Source organism: Elephantulus edwardii, unplaced genomic scaffold, assembly GCF_000299155.1.
Source record: "Elephantulus edwardii isolate Elephantulus edwardi_28Jun2011 unplaced genomic scaffold, EleEdw1.0 scaffold00027, whole genome shotgun sequence".
In the NCBI taxonomy this organism is placed as follows: Eukaryota; Metazoa; Chordata; class Mammalia; order Macroscelidea; family Macroscelididae; genus Elephantulus; species Elephantulus edwardii.
The window spans coordinates 3,254,807-3,273,984 of NW_006399777.1; the positions used below are offsets into that span (position 1 = coordinate 3,254,807).

The following is a 19,178-nucleotide window of genomic DNA, read 5'->3' on the forward strand; positions in this document are numbered from 1 at the left end:
GTGAATATACAAGGCTTGCTATGAAAAACAGTTCTCATGATACTAATTTCCACTTCCTGCTTCCCAGGAGGAATCACTGTCAATTTTTTAACCATTTCTGCTTGGTTTGGCATCGCTATCTCTATACTGTTCTTTCTAGATCATTCCAGATTATTATCCATCCCCTTCCCAGTGTGAGGAAAGAGTGAGTTCTGTTGACCAGCATCACCGCCCTCATATTCTCCATGGAATGATAGCATGCTTAGAATTAATTCACACTCAATTACCTGCTTCCTTAGAAGCAAGGTGGGCAAACTCCTCTTGTGTGATTTACAGCCTCTCTAAATCTGCTGGAGCATGTCATCTAAGAGTCGATTCCAACAGCACATGACAGTGAGATGACACCATGGTTTCTGTGTAAATTCTAGCCAATGTATGCTGCGATTATTACGTCCTTTGAGTTGAGTATGACCACAGTGGCCATATGAACGACAGACCTAACACTGTCCTGTGCCATCATTATAATCTCTGACACCCTCAAGCCCTCTCCTGCAGTCACTGTGCCAACCTATCTGGTTGAGGGACTTCCTCTCCTTTGCTGACCTACCACCCTTCCAAGTACATGTCCCTTCCATTGGAATAGCCTCTCCCAGCAAAGTGTGAGATACAAAGAGCTGCCGTGCTTGCCCGCAAGGACTACTCTACTGTTGCTAAGTGTTCCCAAGTTTCTAGTGGGGTGTTCCCACACTCATGTGCCTCATTTTTCTGTCTGAAACACTGCTTTATCCTATCTAGAGAAGGGAACCTCCAAGCTTCTGTCAAAGTGGAGAGCCAATAGAATTGCTTCCGCAAGAGAAGGTGACCTTCACCCTTTTTCTATTTCCTGAGATTTTAGAGGGCTTTGTAATGCAAACCAAATTGCATTCTGCTTTGATGCCTTAATGACTTGAGGCTCGGCTTACTCAGGTCACTAAATTACTACCTGCCACTTCTAGGTAACATTGCACGTATTTTTAAATTTATTTATATTGGTTTGCTTAAAAAGTTCATATGCATTGTGTTTCATACTACTTCATTCACATTGTGTTTCATACTTTTTTGCTCTTGTCTTCTCTCCTGTTTTCTTATTCTTCGAAGGCTTATGATTAACTCTGCTCATTGTTCTTGGATAAGGGTTGTGCCACATCTCTTCACTATGTAGAGCGAGTAAATCATTAGACAAGCGGTATTCTATGAATTAGAATATGGCATCACGATGGGAGGAAGTGGCATCAACACCCGGTGCTATGTGGATACGGCCTTACTTGTTGAAAGTTAGGAGGCCTGGAAACATTTGGAGAAGATCAAAGACTACAGCCTTCAATGCGGTTAGTGTCTCAACATCAAGAAGACAAAAATCCTAAACACTGGCCGGACAGGCAACATCATTTGAGTTGGAGAAAAGATTGAAATTGCCAATGATTACATCTTACTTGGACCCACAATCCACACCCGTGGTACTGGAGTCAAGAAATCAAAAGACAAGCTGCTGTTAAAGACTTCATTAAAGCGCCAAAGAGCAACGATGTCAGCTTAAAGACTGAGGTGCACCTTATTCAAGCCATGGTCTTTCCAATCACCTGTTATGCATCTGAGAGTTGGACAATGACTAATGACAACTGAAGAACCATCAATGCCTTTGAGTTTTGGTGCTGGTGAGGAGTATTGAATAATCTCATGGAAGGCCAAAAGAACAAACAGATCCTGAGAAAGTGCCACCAAGTCGTCTTGTCAGCACCTAACAACAACGATAACAACACTGCTCTTGAAAGGAGACTCCATGGAGCAAGGGTTAAGAGCTCAGCAGCTAAACGAAAGGCCCACAGTTCAAGCCCATGAGGTGCTCCCCCGAAGAGAAGACACTGCGCTCTGTGACAGTAAGGCCTGAACTCAAACCAAACTAACAGTAATGAACCACAAACCCAATGCCACGGAGCTGACTTAGAGTCATGATGCCCCTCCACCCTCTGAGGCTGGGGCTCTCGATGCGGGCAGACCACCGCCTCATTCTCCTGACGAGGGGCTGATGGATCTGAACTGATGACCTTTCAGTCAGCAGTGCAACGTGCAATGCATCACACCACCTGGGCTCCTCACAGCATAGGAAGGCTCACGGGGGCCACTCTGCTCTGTAACATAAAGGTGGCTGTTGTTCTGTACCATCGAGTCACTTGTGACTCACAGCGACCCTTTGCACAATAGCTGGGAACTCTGCCCTGTCTCACTGTCAATCTGTCTCTGACACACCTACCCCCACTGTCTAGTCAGTTATTGTGTCAATCCATTTCATCTGGAGTCTTCTTCTCCTGGGCTGTCCCTCCACCCTTCCAAGCCCCTTCTCCAAGGAGCGGTCCCTCCAGGCAACATGCCCAAGGTAAGATTACTATAATATGAGGGAGCTGTGGTGGACTCGTGGTAAGAAGCTGCACTGCAATCCCAAAGGCTCCTGTACCAGTTGCACCATGGAAGAAAGATGGGCACTCTCCTCCCGTGTGATTTACCACCTCTGAAAACCCGCTGGAGGGTCAGCTATGGGTCCGTTCTGACTCGATGGTCAACAACGCATTATGATATAGGGAGCTCTGGTGGCCTAGTAGGTAAGAAGCTGCACTGCAATCCTGAAGGCACATGGTTCAAATCCAACAGCTGCTCCACTGGAGAAGGATGGACAATCTCCTCTGATGCTATTTACTGCCTCTGAAAACCCGCTGGAGGGTCAGCTATGAGTCAGTTCTGACTTGACAACACACAGCGACAGCATTCTCAACATGCACTGAAAATGACAACAACAGAGCACTGAGTCCAACTGCTGGCCTTCAGAGGACACAGTCTGATGATTCATTTGCAGGTGAGGTGGCTGGAGGACCAGGAAGTGAGTGGCCTGCCCAGGATAACGCAGTCACAGGTACACACCCTGTTACTCTCTACTTTATGTGACTTAAATATCTAAACTTCGAAAGTCTTACGACTGATCATCATTTTGCACTTAGGAAACCTTCAGTCACCTCCGGTCCTGTGTCAGCTCGATGTCTGCATTCAGGTGGGAAGATGCACTCTCTCTATCAGAGAAGCAGGGGTCCAGCTAGTAAAGGCCTGGGGCTAACGCGCGGGGACGTTAGGTTATAAAAGACACAACCAGGTTATGAAGCTTTAGAGATGTCATTCTGAGAAATACCTAAAGCATCAAAGAGCATTCCCAAAACGCTAGAATTTAAATGTCATTTGGGTAACTTTTCAGAACAGTAAATAACTATTTTAAATTTTTCCCTAAATATTCAAAAATCTTGATTCGTTTCATCTCTTCTTTGGCACAGTGACACTGGTTAAATGTTAGGGGAACTCTCCCAGGCTTTGACGGAAACGTACTTAGAGGAGAAAAAGCTGAGCATTAGGCAGATTCCAAGACTTTGAATTCATGTTAACTTTCTTCCCCAACGTAATACAATCCACCACCTTAAAACAATACTAAATGATAAAATTGAGACACGTCTGATGAAATCATTGATTTTAGCACCTAAGTGTTTTAAGAGCTTCCTAAGATGAGACTCTCCCACGGAGGTCATGAACACTATCCCTGGAGGGACAGGCAGGCTGAGGGGCACACGAAGGGCACTACTTACAGACTCCTTTCGGCCCATGGTCTTGCTGTGTGAGCGGGACCGGGAGATGTGGCTGAAAAAGGAATCTTTTTTTGTCGCAGACAGAGGTGGGGAGCCGGCGAACTCTCTCCCGCCAGGCAGGCTCTCGATGCTGGGAGACGAACTGATGTTTTTAGAAGTTTGTCCTGTAAGAAAAATGGAGAAGCAACTCAGTTTTCTGTTTAGACTCTTTCACTAACCTATTGAATTTATTGCTTTTTTAACAATTGATGATCAATCATGACACTAATTTGTCCACGTTGTCCAGGAAGAATGGACATGGAGTATTGAAGCGCCTGCATTTCAACTGTCAGACTGGCTCACTCGTTCTCTTTTGAGTAGGAACAGAGTCAACTGTGAACCTGGGGTTCTATGAGGCTGAGATGGAGCGGGGAGTCTGTGCACGTCACTCCCACAGAGCCCCTGGTGGATTCGAACCGCCGAGGGGCTCAGCCTTCGCGTTAACAGCACCCCTCCCCACGGATGGCGCCACCAGAGCGTTCATACCTCATACTAGGCGCTATTTTTACTTTTTCTAGAAATATGAAGTCTATAAATGATTGTAAGAAAAACAATATGATTTGTAAACCTTTATTCAATTAATTAAAAAAGGAATTATGAAGTACTGCTGTGGTTTTCTATGTGTCATTTAAAGGCAGTCAAAGAACTGCTCATGTGTGTGTGTATGTGCGTGTTACATGACTGCAATGTTTCCTTACTGATGGAATTATTCTTAACGGAGGATAAAGCTATTCTACTTCACATCATCATAGCAAGGTAAAAGGCAATCCATGTCCTTGACCAAATTCCTTTTAAAAGAGCCTCATTCTAAAGAAACTATGAGACATTCACACAACTGAGTACGATGTGACACTAAAAAAAAAATCCCCAGAACAACAAAACCCTAAACTCCAATCCAAACAATGGAGAATTAACAAAACACTGAGAAACATGGACGGTGTGGTATATATTAATTCTCCTTTACTTCCATCAAGTCAGAGGTGACTCCCTGCTGACCCTCCAGGAGGTGGAAGGAGGCTGGAACTGGTACAGGCGGAGACTGGCCATCTTTCTCCAGAGGAGACACTGGTGGATTTGAAAACGCAGATAGGGTTCAACTCCTCGCCCACCAGAGCTCTCGAGGACAGGAGGCAAAGAAATCACTGGAAAAGGGACCCTGTGCTCAACAAGCTAAGGAAAGGTTCACTTACAGACAGAATCACTCCTAGGTGCTTCCCGGGATGGGAAGAGAAGGAGAAGGGATTACAAGTTAATAAACAGGTAAGTGAGGTGAAGGGAAGAGAGACAGACATTTTCATCAGAGACTTTAATGAATTAATCACTATACTTGATGTTATAAAGCAAAACATCAATCATCAAATGAAATTGTAATTACAATGCTATAAAATAAAGAAAGCGAGAGAGCGCGTCTCTTTTCCTTGCCATGAAGCAAAGACTGATGTGAGGCCGGTCCACCTCAGCGACCCTCCAAGGGTCACTCCTGCAGCCCATCTCCTGCAGCCAAGGGGCTGAGGGGTCAGCTGCAACTCCCTACCCCACAAGGGCTCCACAGGAAAAAGATGGACAGTCCGCTGATGGAGGGTCTTCCTGTGGGAACTGACAGGAGGGGAGTGTGTGCATGTTAAGAGAAGCATCTGGAAGGGGGTGAGGTACTGGTTCACAGAGTCTCTCTCGAAAGGTCCTCTCACGTACCTGGCCACCTGGGATTCCAACAAAGCCCTTCTCCTGAGACAGGAGTGTGGTGCTGAGGGGACAGCTGGGTAGAGAAGGCCAGGGTCGTGGCCACTGCATCCAGCGGTCAAGGTCGGACAGGTACAGTGAGGCTGCTCAGTGGGTGTGGCGAGGCCTGAGAGCAGCAGTGGCCCCAGGCATTAAATTAAATCTAACTTGCATGTGGTAATAATGACGTTATTGTTATGTGCTATGGCCACCTGTGACTCACAGTGACCTTACATACAATAGCTCTGAACTCTGCTCTGTCTTGAGATAGTCTGTCTCCTACACACCTTCCCCATCACCCCAGTCACTATGTCAGAACATCTCAGCCAGGGTCTTCCTCTCCTGCTCTGCCCCTCTGCCCTTCCAAGCAAGATGTCCTTCTCCAGGGACTGGTCTCTCCCGGCCACACACCCACAATATCTGAGACGGAGCTTCAAACTCTTTACCTCCAAGTAGCAGGCTGGTTTCACCTTTTCCAGGACACACTTGTTCGTTCTCAGCAGTCCAGGGTATGTTCAATACGATTCTCCAGTACCACAACTCAAAAGCTCCAATTTTCCTTCTGTCATTTTTGCTCATTTTGCAGCGTTTTGATGCATAGCAAATAATTTTAAAGACCATGGCTGGAATCAGGGGTACGTTAGTTTCCAGACTGACACTGTTGCTCTTCAGCACTTTTGAGAGGTCCCTGACACAGCCTTCACCACAGCAATTCTTTTATTTCTTGAATGCTAGTTTCAAGAGGGTTGAGTGTGGAGCCGAGCAAGCTGAAATTGTTAACAATCTCAATCTCTTCTCCAATAATAATGGTGCTGCCAAGTGGCCCAGTCATGAGAATATCTGGGTTTTTGATGTTGAGCTTTAATCCATATTGAAGACTGCAGTCCTTGACCTTCTGCAGCAAATGACTTAGGTCCTCCTCAGTTTCGGCAGGTAAGGTTGTGTCATCTCCATAAGGTAGGTTGTCGATGAGTCTTCCTCTAATGCTGATGTCACATTCCTCCTCATAAAGCCCAGCCCACTAAATGACCTGTTCTGCGTATAGATGGAAAAGGTATGGAGACAGGATGCATCTTTGACGTACCCCTTTCTTGAATTTGAACCATGTGATGTTTCTTTGCTCTGCTCTAACCAGTTTCCTGGTCCAGTATAGGTTTTGTATGAGCACACTCAACAGTTCTGGGATTCCCTCTGTGTAGTCAATGAATCACAGATAGACATTCCTCTGGTACTCTCTGCTTTCTGCCAAGAGCCATCTGACGTTGGTGATAATGTGTCTTTGGTGTCATGGCCTCTTCTAAACTCGGCCTGTATTTCTGATAGTTCTCTGTCGATGTACTGTTCCAGCCGTTTTTGGATAATCTTCAGGAGGATTTCGCTTGACGTGACCGTGTTCAGTAGTTTTCACACTCTGGTTACTGCTTTTCTAGAATTGGAGAAAGTATCGATTTTGCCCAGTGAGCAGGACAGGCGGCTGTTTCAAATTTCTCAGCAGAGCCAACTGGGTCACATCTGTTCACTGGAACACCTCAATAAGCGTCTCTTCCACTCCTGGAACCTTCAACGCCTTCACTGCAGCCTGGATTTCTTCTTCTAGTAACAAAGGCTCTAGATCTTGTGACTTCCTGAATGCTTCAGTGTTGACCTTTTTGTTAACAGTGATTCTGTGTATTCTTTCCATCTTTTGATAACTTTTGTTATCACTCATTATTTTGCCCATAGAATCCTCCAGCGTTGCAATTCAAAGCTCGAAATGTTTGTTTTTTCCCCTTTCTCTTCAGTTCTTTCATCTTGAGAAATGTCAAGTTTGCTCTTTTGGTTTTCTCACTCCAAGTCTTTGCACATTTTGTTTTAATACTTTGCTTTGTCTTCTCAAGCCGCCCTTTGAAACCTTCTAGTCAACTCTTTTTACTTCATTATTTCTTCCCTTCACTTTAGCTTCTCTTTATTGAAGAACAAGTTTCAAAGGCTCTTCTGATATCCATTTTATTATTTGCTTTTTTCTCTGTCTTTTAAACAAAAATTAAATTTCCACAAATCCTTGCTGCCATTCCACAACAAACCTCGTCTTCAGTCATTAGTGTTCAACACAACAAATAGATTTCTAGGATGGATTTTCAATGCATGGGGGATAAACTTAAAATTGCACTTTGGTCCTTAGATTTGTTTTAATGTTATTCAGCTTCAATGTGAATTTGTACATGAATAACTGACGGTCTGTTCCTAAGATGGCCCCTGGCCTTGACCTAATGGCGGAGATGACATTGAGCCTTCTTACCATGTCTTTCCACAGATGTCATCAATTTGATTCCTGTATATTCTATTAGAGAAGGTCGATGTGTGAAATCACCATTTATGTTCTTAAGAAAAGGTATTTATAATGATGAAATCATTGATTATACAGAATTCTAGCATGCAATCTTTGGAAAAATCTTTACATTTTCCAATTAACATTCCTTTTTTGTTTCCAACTCTTGTATTCAAGACATCAACTTTGATTTGTATGTCTTTACAGCATGGTCAATTTCAGATTGTAGAGTTACATTATGAAGGCAAAAAAAGGTCTTAAGAATTCTCCCAGTTTGAATAACTGAATGCTGAAGTTATAATTAACACCAAGCCACTGACTCTTTGATGCCAGAGTTTACCCACACACTATAATATAACCTGGAAGGGCATACAGCATGCTGGGCTGCCAAGCCAAAGACTGACTACTCTCAACCCACGGACAGTCTCCTCTAGCAAAGATTTACAGCCTCAGGAATCCAGTGACTAGTTGCTACAAACATGTACTGATCTACAGCTGTGGGTCTGGGTTTAGAGCCAAATCCCATTCACTTCTTCTTGTTCTCACGCCATCCCTGTATACACACACCACAAACACTTCCCTAGTCTGGCTCCTCACAGAAGAAGGAATCAGAAAACTCAAGGACACTTCAGCAGTATGACTTTTGCAAGAATGTTAGGACACATCATAGTTGGATTTTACACATGGTATTTCATTAAATCACAATGTGGCATGGGATACGAGAAGAGGGAAGCCCAGAGATGTCCGTTAACTTGTCAAAGGACACACAGCTATATGTACAGCTAGCAACGCTGTGTGTTAAACTCAGATGTGCTTGAATTTAAAGATTATGCCAGCACATACTAATGCTTGCTGCACTGCAGACAGCAACACTGAGGCATCATCTACACACACTCACAAAAAATAATCAAAGGTTTGGGACACTTAACTACATAATATTTAATATGATAATATTTTGAGATAATCTCTTATATAAACAAAACATAGCTGTTGGCCAGGCCTTCCACATTCAGTGGCCAGTCCCCGGCCATGTATGAGCCAGGTCCCACCAAGGTGACGGACCGCGGTCATCGGCAGCCTTGCCTTTGGGAAGACGTACAGGGGAAGTCGCTGTGGGTCAACAAGAGCTTAGTGCTGGTGTCGAGCTAAACGGAGTTGATGGAATCGGCCTGAGGTTTTCCCTTGGTTTTAATGTTCAGTTTGGAAGGGCCTAAAAGACATGGACAAGCGTCATCTTCCCAAGAGAAATATCATATGAGCCATGCGTATTTTCCATTTTCTAGTATTCATATTCTTAAAGTAAAAAAAAATATATTAATCTTAACAAGAATGTATCTTATTTAGCCCAATGTAATAACATCATTACTATAATATATAGTATTATTACATTATGTGGCTACTGTTAAAAATGATCTACATTTTTATATTAAGTTTTTTATAGTCCACTCTTGAGGGGACAGTGCACGTTCATAGGAAAGGCACACAGTTCACGTGTCCAGTGGCCACGGGTGGCCGGTCCTGGCGTGGAGGGAGAACCTGCTCAAAGCTACCTCGCTGGTGGGTTTCCAAGGCTGTGAAACGCACAGAAGGCGGGTGTCCATCCTTCTTCACAGCAGCTGCTGGAGGTTCAGGGCAGCGGAGAGCGGCTGATGCTCTAAACCACTGCAAGTTGTCACATTTAAGTAACAATAAACAAAATGATGGACTTACAAGAAATGTTTAGGGTGCCTGCTTTAATAAGTCAGTCATTAGCTATTTACACAATTGAGAATACACAATTGAGAAGGGATGTGAAGGCAATCTGTTGCCTTGAGGGGCAGTAAGACCCACTGGTGGCTTTTTCAAGTAATATTCTGCTTAGCAAACATTTTTTTGGTGATCATACTGAGGTCAGTTGGGGTCCAACTGACCCACCAAATTCTAAATTAGCGGTAGCATTCATAAAGAACTTTCTGTACCTCATTTTCCCTCAATTACAGACATTAGCTGATTATTATTATTTTTGTGCCTGCCCTCTTGGCATGGGCCTGCCCTCTGGGAGTGGACCTGCCCTCTGGGAGTGGGTCTGCCCTCTGGGGGGGGTCCTGCCCTCTCTGGGAGTGGGTCTGCCTTCTGGAAGTGGGCCTGCCCTCTGGGAGTGGGTCTGCCCTCTGGGGGGGTCCTGCCCTCTCTGGGAGTGGGCCTGCCCTCTGGGAGTGGGCCTGCCTTCCGGGAGTGGGCCTGCCATCTGGAAGTGGGCCAGCCCTCTGGGAGTGATCCTGCTCTCTTGGCATGGGCCTGCCCTCTGGGAGTGAGCCTGCCCTCTGGGAGTGGGTCTGCCCTTGGGGGGGGGTCCTGCCCTCTCTGGAAGTGGGCCTCCCCTCTGGGAGTGGGCCTGCCGTCTGGGAGTGACGGTGCTTCAGCTCCTGTGTGGTGGTGGCCCCAGTGCTGCTTCCCTGAGGGGGTGATGGAGTGCTTGCCTCTCATGACCTGTCACAGTGGCCTGGCACCTGTCCAGGCCCCTCAGTTAGAACGGTCATTCTTCATGGCAGGAGGAAGGGAGGACTACCAGCCGTTCCTGTCTGTCGTGTCTAACCGACATAAACAAGGTGGTATGTGTACTGAGCCACCAAGTGGCATTCTGTCCTCCCGTGTGTCTGTGGGAAATGGACTGAGAAAAGGACAAGGGATTGCCTTAATTGGGAAGGATCACCCCACTGTCTCGTCTTGGCCCTGCATTCCCCATCACAAATTGAAAGTTACTTTATTAAACTGTCTTAGCAGATCGCAGGGGCCCTTCTCAGCCAGATACCCAGAAAAGGGCTGGTTCCCGACTGAGTTGTCATGATTGGATCATCCAAAACTCAGCTTAAAGACCAAGTAACACAAAGAAAGCTGGCGTGGGAGCTGTGAGAACAAGGCTTGGCGTGTGGGAGGCACTTGGTAAGGAGCACAGACGGACAAATGAGAGGGTCTAGTTTAATACAGCATGCGTCACCCGGGGCATCTCAGTGAAGCCGTATTCCTTCTTCAGGACTCTGGCAGGAAAGGAGCAGGGGTCCTATAGACCTTGTCTGAAGAGGAGCGGATTATATAATAGGACAGAACATGAGGTAAGAATAAACAAATTAGCTTCAGCTTTCCTTTTTATATGTACAAATTGTGTCCTATGACCCTTACCTTTCAGAGAAGGCAAGAATTCACTCTGCAGCAATTAACTTTGGAGTAACAGAATCCTTGGTAAAATGCTGGCAGAAGGCTCAGAAGTTAATTTTAGCGAGCTAAATTAGGTCCTGTGAATCCTCACCATATCAGATGATAACGGCAGCATTAATTTATGTGAAATAACTGACAAAACTAAAGAGAAATCATTTGGGAATATTCTGTCCTTTTATATTATACATGTTGCCATAAGCTTAGTCTAGAGACTAAGGTGCGCCTGATGCAAGCCATGGTCTTCACAGTTACTTGCTATGCATCAGAGATCTGGACAATGACTAAGGATGACACAAGAAGCTGAGTTGAGTTGTGGTGCTGGAGAAGAGTCTTGAACCATGGACTGCCAAGAAAACAAGGAGGTCTGTCCTGGAGAGGGTAAAACCAAGTTTCTCCTTAGAGGCTCTGTCTCACATACTTTGGCCATGTGCCTAGGAGGGATCGATCCTTGAAGAAGGACAATATCCTCAGAAGGGTGGTTGAACAGTGCAGGAGAGGAAGACTCCAGATGAGATGAACTGATACAGTAACTGGGGCAGTGGGAGTCGGTGTGTCAGAGTCAGTGAGACTGGCTCAGGACACGGCAGGCTTCAGAACTGCCGTACAGAGGGTTGCTATGAGTCGCAGGCGACTTGACAGCACATAACAACAATAAAACACAGCCTTAATTAGGGGCCATCTAGCAAAGAGCAGATCTTTTAATAAATGCCAAGAATTAACAGCTCTTCCTGGGATTCCCGAGCTGGAAAACTTGTTAAAGGTCATCTGGTTCTAACACTGGAAGATGCATCCAGAAAACGTACCTGTGAAATGGAAACCCATACACAGATGTGAGGCTGCTGCCCTAAGATGCCACAGGACCGTCTTTTTAAAATATTAAGGCAATATCATCGACCGTTAGCTAATATCAAGCCACTCTACTATTTATTTTATGTGTGTGTGTGTGTGTGTGTGTACCATCAAATCGGATCTGACTGGTACAGGAGGACATTGTCCCTCCTTCTCCAGCAGATCACCTGGTGGATTTGAACCATGCTATTTATTTTTAAAAACCAGGGATATTTTGAATACATAAAATTATCAGAACCAGATTTTAATTTTAATAGTATGACTATATTATGCGGTTATTTTAAATTTAATTTAATAATTAATGAAACCACAATAATCATATTTGTCCCTACTGCTATCTCTCTTATCCCCTAGTTTCTTTCCTTTCTGTATTTTTGTGTATGTGTTTTTTTATGTATATTGCTATCTCGTTAGACTGAATTAGATCTGAAGACCCCTCTTAGAAGGTCCTTCCCTGACAGTCTTACTCTTGACCTCCATTTATCCAGGAATCTTGCCAATGTTCTATTTCATCAGAAAGATGACACAATCCAAACATAAAGGGTCAATGTTCATTATCAATGCATTCTGAAATGCTGCAGGAGCTGACGAATGTGGATTAACACATCTTCTGTTACTTAAATTATTTTTTCTAAATTTTAAACAAAAATGCCATGACATTTATAAATCGTGGTGTATTTTAAACCACTTGGTGGTCACTGGGCAAAGGGACAGGTCTCACTGCACTTTTATTCTGTTAGTGCAACGCCCAGCACTAAGCCTGTAGTTAAAAGCATATTTCAAAACCAGATTATAATCCGTTAAGGTTAAAAAAATGGCAAGTGTCCCTGGATAGTCAGGTATATGACTGTCTAATCTCAGAATCAATGTGGTTAGACACAGAGAAAAAAGGTTCACACCCTGGTGTGAGCTGCCACCCGGAACCGGGCGCTCAAAGAACCACAAAAGACAGGAGGAGGGGTTTACTTTGAGCAAGGAGGCGGCTGGTCCACACTTAACAGAAAACTCCACTCCAGCTAGCAGGGATGGCCAAGCTGTGGCATGAGGGGACGTTTGCTTAGACAACACTGCCACTCGGTGGCCATACGATGGTAATGCACTGATAACAACAGCATGAATGGAGGTGGGCAAAGCGGAAAAAATGGGGCTGGGGACAATGCAATGGTAACCGCTATGTTGTCATAGCAACTGTACCTTGGAGGTCAGTTAGAGCCTGGACAGGAACAGAAGCCTGAGCATCGCTTCCTGTAACTACATCGCCTAGAGATTTCATAAGAAAAAAGAATTAGATTTCACAAAAAAGAGTCAACTTGTAACTTTCATATTCAATGCTGTAATAGTTTTATCAGTCTAGTTACCAGAATAAACAACACAATATTACAAAATAGAAAACTAAATTCAAAAGGAAAACTCTTTGAAGTGTTTTCTAAATGGCTCTTGCTTTTTTCTTTTAAAAGCAAAAAAAAAAGCAAACAAACAAACAAACAAACAAAAAAAAACCACCAAACCCAAAATAACCACCAAAAACATCCATGCAGATCCCAAATCAAGTTCTCACGAGTGTGGAACACAGGAAACTTGAGTGTACTGGGCATATCTTACCACGTGCAAATAGTATTGTAATGATAGATTTCTTTTCTGGAAAAGTGTTGTCCTTGGAAAAGATCTTTATCTAGAAGTTACATGTCACTAGGAAAAAGGCATGCTTCTGAAATGGACATCTTCAAATATTAGACAAATTTTATCATTATCAAAACTTGAAATCAACCTCTTCACTGGAAATACAAAGACCTGAGTAAACTCTTGTCAAGTGAAAGTTCTAATTTCAAACTGAGTCATGGGAAGATCTCATATAGTCGTACCACACATAATGACAAATGTTAACATATAAAAATAAACCTGTGAACTGCAATAAGCAAGATTTCATTTTGAAATTGGGCTCAGAGTAAAATGCTTAAAATAAAGAGGGATGCAGATTCAAGAGGCAATTAGATATCCAGATAAAAGGAATGCGAGGGAATGAAGAACACGGGACAGAAGGCGGAAGTCTGGGAGCCCCCAGTGCACCCCTGCATGGAGAGAGGACGTTGAAGTTACTTGGTCTCCTTCCTGGAAGACAGAGTTCAAGAGGAGCACACTGCCTCTCAAGAGAATAACCCTCTGCATCTCTCACCATCTGAAGCCATACGCTATTTTGAGATTAACAAGCTCTTTTTAGGAAAATTTTCACATGAAAATGCAAGACTGATAGCCTTGTGTCCTCTCCAGTTTTCATTCAGTACGAACAAATTCTTTGAGTGAAATACCGTGCCCAGCGTACCCTACCACTTTCTGCAATTACAATGTATGGCACAGCAAGCCTACCTGGAATTTGTTGGGTTGTAATTATACCCTTTCAGTCAATTAACAGGGTCAACATTTACATTCTTCTAACAACAACAAGAACAACGAGACAGCTCCGTAGGCCTAGTGGAGAGAAAGTGATGCTACTAAACCAAAGGTGACTTTAATCTGCAGCCCTCAGGCCTGTTTTTAATTGTTTTTGGTCAAACATTCTTCTAAGTGGGATAGCACTGGTCTGTCGTCCACTTGCTGTACAGAGGTAACTTGTGGTTGCTGTGAAGCCGAACCCTGTGACACTGATGTGTCAAATGTGATAATGGTGACCCATGGTGGACAGTGTTTGGTGGTGCTCCCTGACTAAAACAAGCTTGGAAGCAGGAGTGGCATCCACTTCTGTAAATAGCTTGCCTCTGGAAAATCCGTGAGCTTGGAGAAATGATGAAAGTTATGCAAGTGTTCAGGTCTTTCATTCACAGGGTTGCTATGAGTTGCCTACGACTTGATGCCACTTAACAACAACAATAACAGTAATGGGAATCTGTCTACAAATAGGCAAACAGTCCAAACTAGTGATCAACAGCTTTCAAAAGGACTAGTTGCTGTTGTTGTTGTGAGGTGCTGTCAAGTATGACCCGTAGAGACCCTGTGAACGACAGATGTGAACCCTGACGGATCCCATGCCGTCCTCACCGTCTCTGACCCACGTGAGCCCACTGCTGCAGTGTCAATGCATCTCACTGGGGGTCTTCCTCGCCTCCGCTGACCCTCCGCCTCTCCAAGGGTGATATCCCTTTCCAAGGAATGCCCTCTCCTTAGCAACCTGGCTACAATACGAGCGATGACGCCTCCTCCTTCTCTTCTCCGGGGAGCACTCTGGCTGCACCTTCTCCATGACGTCTCTGTCTGTTCTCGTGGCCGACCATGGGATGCTCAGCACTCTCAACACCGCAGCTCAAAGGCATCAGTTCTTCCTCTGTCATCCTTGTTCATGGTCCAGCTGTCAGATGCACAGCAAGTGCCTGAAGAGACCATGACCTGAATCAGGTGCACCTGAGTCTTCAAGCTGCCATCACTGCTCTTCAGTATTCTGGAGAGGTCCCTGACAGCAGCCTTTCCCAAAGCAATACGCCTCCTGATTTCCTGGCTGCTTTCCCAAGGATGCTGATTATGGATTCAAGTAAGTTGAAACCACTGACAGTCAATCGTTCCTTCATCGATCATGCTGTTGCCGATTGGTCCAGTGGTGAGGATCTTTGTTTTCTTGACGTGGAGATGTAATCCATACCGAAGGCCGCCGTCTTTGATCTTCCACCGCAAGTGGTTCAGCTCCTCCTCATTTTCAGCAAGTGAGACTGTTTACCTGTATAAACCGGTTGTTGATGAGTCTCCCTCCAACCCAGGTGCCACATTCTTCTTCACAGAGTCCGGCTTTACAGATTACTTTCTCAGCACTCACATTAAACAGGTATTGAGAAAGGAATCCTGATGTGCACCTTTTCCGAGTTTAAACCATATAGTGTTTCTTTGTTCTGTTCAGAAAACAGCTTCTTCGTGTAGGTATAGATTTGCTATGAGTACAATTAAGTGTTCTGAGATTCCTATTCTTCTCAGTGTTAGCAACATTTTGTTGTGATCTACACAGTAAAATACCTTTGCATAGTCAATGAAAGACAGATAGATATGCACTTCTGGTACTCTCTGCTCTCTGCCAGGATCCATCTGCCATCAGCAATGATATCCCTGGTGCCACGGCCTCTTCTAAATCCAGCTTGAACTTCTGTAGTTTCCTGTCAGTGTACTGCTCCATTTTTGCATGTTCTTCAACGACATTTTCCTTGCATGTGACATCAATGACATTGTTCAATACTTCCCACATTCTTTCAGATCGCCTTTTTGGGAATGGGGACCAGTATGGATCTCTCCTGGTCACTGGACCAGGCAGCTGTCTTCCAAACTTCCTGGCATAGACAGGTGAGAACATTCATGGTTGGAGCTTAGCTGGAACTTGCCGATCGGTATCCCACCTACTCCTGGGGCCTTGTTTTTGCCGGTGTCTCTGGTGCAGCTTGAACTTCATCGCCGCTGGCTCCTGTCCATTCATATGCTCCCTCCTGAGTTTTTTCAGTGTCGATCACTTCTTTTTGGGACAGTGACTGGATGTGCTCCTTCCGTCTTCAATATGTGCTTCCTGGATCATTCAAGACTTGGCCCATGGCATCTCTCCCTCGGTCCCGCAATCTCAGGCTTGAATTTGCTTTTCAGTTCTTTCAGCTTGAGAAATGCCAGGCGAGCTTTTCCTTTTTTGTTTTCTGACTCTAACTCTTTGCACATTTTGTAATAACACAGCTCGCTGGCTGCTGCGTTTTCACACCACAGGTAACTCAATGCACCGGTCAATGGGGCCCGCGTTCTGATCGCTGGGCAGCGCTGAGTCTACGCTGCCCTCTCGTTTCTCTGTTGCTTGACCCTCACTTATCAGTGTGGATTCAGGTGCTGGAAGCCCACTGAACTTTACAATCACCCAGGAAATCATGGGCAGACTTCAGGGCGGCTTCTTCCTTCTTTACAATGTCATCCCAACACTTACACAAACACAACGCACCACGAGCAATACACACATGAATTGTCAATTTTCCCAATGAACAGTTTCCCAGTCTAAGCACAGATGTCCACAGTGAACTGTGGTAAGGGAACACATCCTTTCCTCACAGACCATGCTTTCTCAAAACAATACGTGGTTTTCTGTAGAATTCCGTCGAAAGACGATGGCTACATGAGCTGCCCTCCAGGCGCCAGCATGTGACTGCTGAGTTGGAACTCCTGTCTCCCCACCCACCCCCATGAGAGGGATGTGCACATGTCTCAGACATGCCTTCTGGCAGTGCAGTGCAAAGAGCCGTATGAGAACCCAGGGAAGGGGATTCTCTGTTACCACAGAGTTAACACATAGAGCTTTTCTGAGCTGAGAGGCTCTCCTGGCATCAGTGCAGACCTCGTCTCAGGCTGGACACTGGGGCTGGAGGGCGTGGGGCTGGGCTGAGCAGGCCCACAGGGTGAGTGGAGGGACGTAGCTGCCACTCACAGCTTCCCGCTCACAGAACTCTGCGCCTTCATCTGTTTCATTCAGTCCTTTCGACAGGGAGAGATAGTAGCGGGGAGACTCATTTTTTAATATGAAGGTAGAGAGCTTTTTTGGTAGGCTGACACGAGAAGTGTGAGTCAGAAATAAAGAGATGGAAGATTTGCCAAACAGGGCCCCTTTCTCTGAGCACAGGGATCCTTTCCAAAGGCCCTGGCGCTGGTCGTGTTCCAGCACTCTGCCGAAGAGCTCGGGGGTCTCCTTCAGCTGGGGACTTGGTTTTCATCAATTGTTCCAGCTTCACGCACTTCCTTTCTCACTCACTGTGATATTAATACTTGACATTTCCTTAGAGACACACTTCATATTCCTATAGTCATTTGGCTCGGTTCCTCCGAAAATTTAAGATCCAGCATCAAGAGATTGTCTGACTCGTTTGCCTGCCGTCAGTTAGAATTACTACTGACTACAGCTTGTTATCAAAGCAATATTGAAACCACATTTGTTTAGAACAATAAAACAGTACAATTAAGAAATATATAAAATAACGTTCATTTTCTTTCGAGAAGTGGGCATGTCTCCTGGCATTAAAATACATCTACAACGTGTTAACCATCTGAGGTCCCTTTGCTTCAAAATCTACATTAAAAAAAGGAAAGAATTTCATTTAAACAAGTAGGTAAACTGAGTATTAGCATAAAATTGAAACACTAATGATTTAGTTTAATAATCACATCAGTTAAAATGTTTGGAAAATATGACATAATTGATAAAAGGAGCACACTCAGACTCACTAGTGAATAATATTCATTATCCTGCATCACTGGGAAATTAAGTATACAGAGTCTTAGTTTATCAAGTGCCAATAATTTTTTTACCAGAAGTACTAACTTTATTTTTTTTTTCATGCTGTGTACTGTCCAGTCAGATCCAACTGGCCCAGGAGGCAATTTGACCCTCCTTTTTCCAGCGGAGCATCTGGGAGATTTGAACCGCACACCTTCGGGACTGCAGCGCACTTTCTTGCCACTAGGCCACCAGAGCTCCCTCAGTGCCAATACTTTTAGAATTCTACTAATTGTGGGTGGAATCTCTTCTTAAACAGGGTCCATAGAACTGAGTTTAAAATCCTACCATCATTGGCATTATTGTTAACTCTGGTTCCTGAACACCGTCTCACACAGGCGTCCCGGAAGGCGAGCCGTGGGGAGGTGTGACAGGGTGTGCCCAGCAGCCCAGGGCACCGTGGGCTTTTGCGGGTTTTCTGCCATCATGCTGTATTTCTTGCTTCCACAGGGCAGCTGGGAGATCCCCACCATTAAAAGTAACAGTAGCTGTTTCTAATCTGGCATGCATAGGGGGCGCTAATACACTGCCTCTTTGGAAAGAAATGAAAAATTAGAGTATCAAAGCTCCAAGTAAGAACGCAGACTTCTCTGATGAGTAAAGTACACGAGGGGTGATGATTTATTAAAAGGTCTGGCACTGAGATGTTGAGCAGAGGCAGAGGCCCAGGAGTAAGAGCACCCCGATTCTCGGTGAACCCGAGAGAGGCACACACTCTCGAGACAGAGAGGCCAGCTCGGGGCCCTGTCCTCCCGAGCTCTGACCATCTGGGGTCTACATGAGTGCCCGGGCTCGGACACTCACAGCAGCTGCTCAGGGTTGCTGGTCTGGGCTCCTGGGCTGAAGGAGCCGGAGTGATTGCCAGGCTGATGGTGGGCACTGCACTGCCCAGTGCCACAGCCCAAGCCCCCAGTGCTGGACACCCCCTTCCGATTCTTGTTAGAGCGGGTCATACTGAGTGATGGGGCCAAAATCCTGACAGGCCGCTTTAAAGAAACGTTAATGATTTTCCAAAGTGAGGAAAAGCATGGGAATGACTGCTGCCAGCTAAGACTGCACACGCCGGCCAGCCCTCCGCCCTCGGTGGTGCTCCTCGGACGTGTGCGGGGAGGAGTGCAGGGGGTGCTGCTCGGACGGTACGGGGAGGTGTGCAGGGGGTGCT

General features: G+C 45.2%; 1 protein-coding gene across 1 annotated transcript in view; it reads right to left on the reverse strand.

Annotated features, from left to right (window-relative positions):
- TBC1D5 (TBC1 domain family, member 5) overlaps positions 1–19,178 on the reverse strand; it is a 303,171-nt gene that overhangs the window by 40,687 nt on the left and 243,306 nt on the right. The window contains exons 16-17 of the mRNA XM_006883338.1: positions 12,943–13,008; positions 3,639–3,802 (exon numbers count right to left, since the gene is read on the reverse strand). Coding sequence (XP_006883400.1) covers positions 3,639–3,802; positions 12,943–13,008 — 230 coding nt within the window. The remainder of the gene's footprint in view (positions 1–3,638; positions 3,803–12,942; positions 13,009–19,178) is intronic.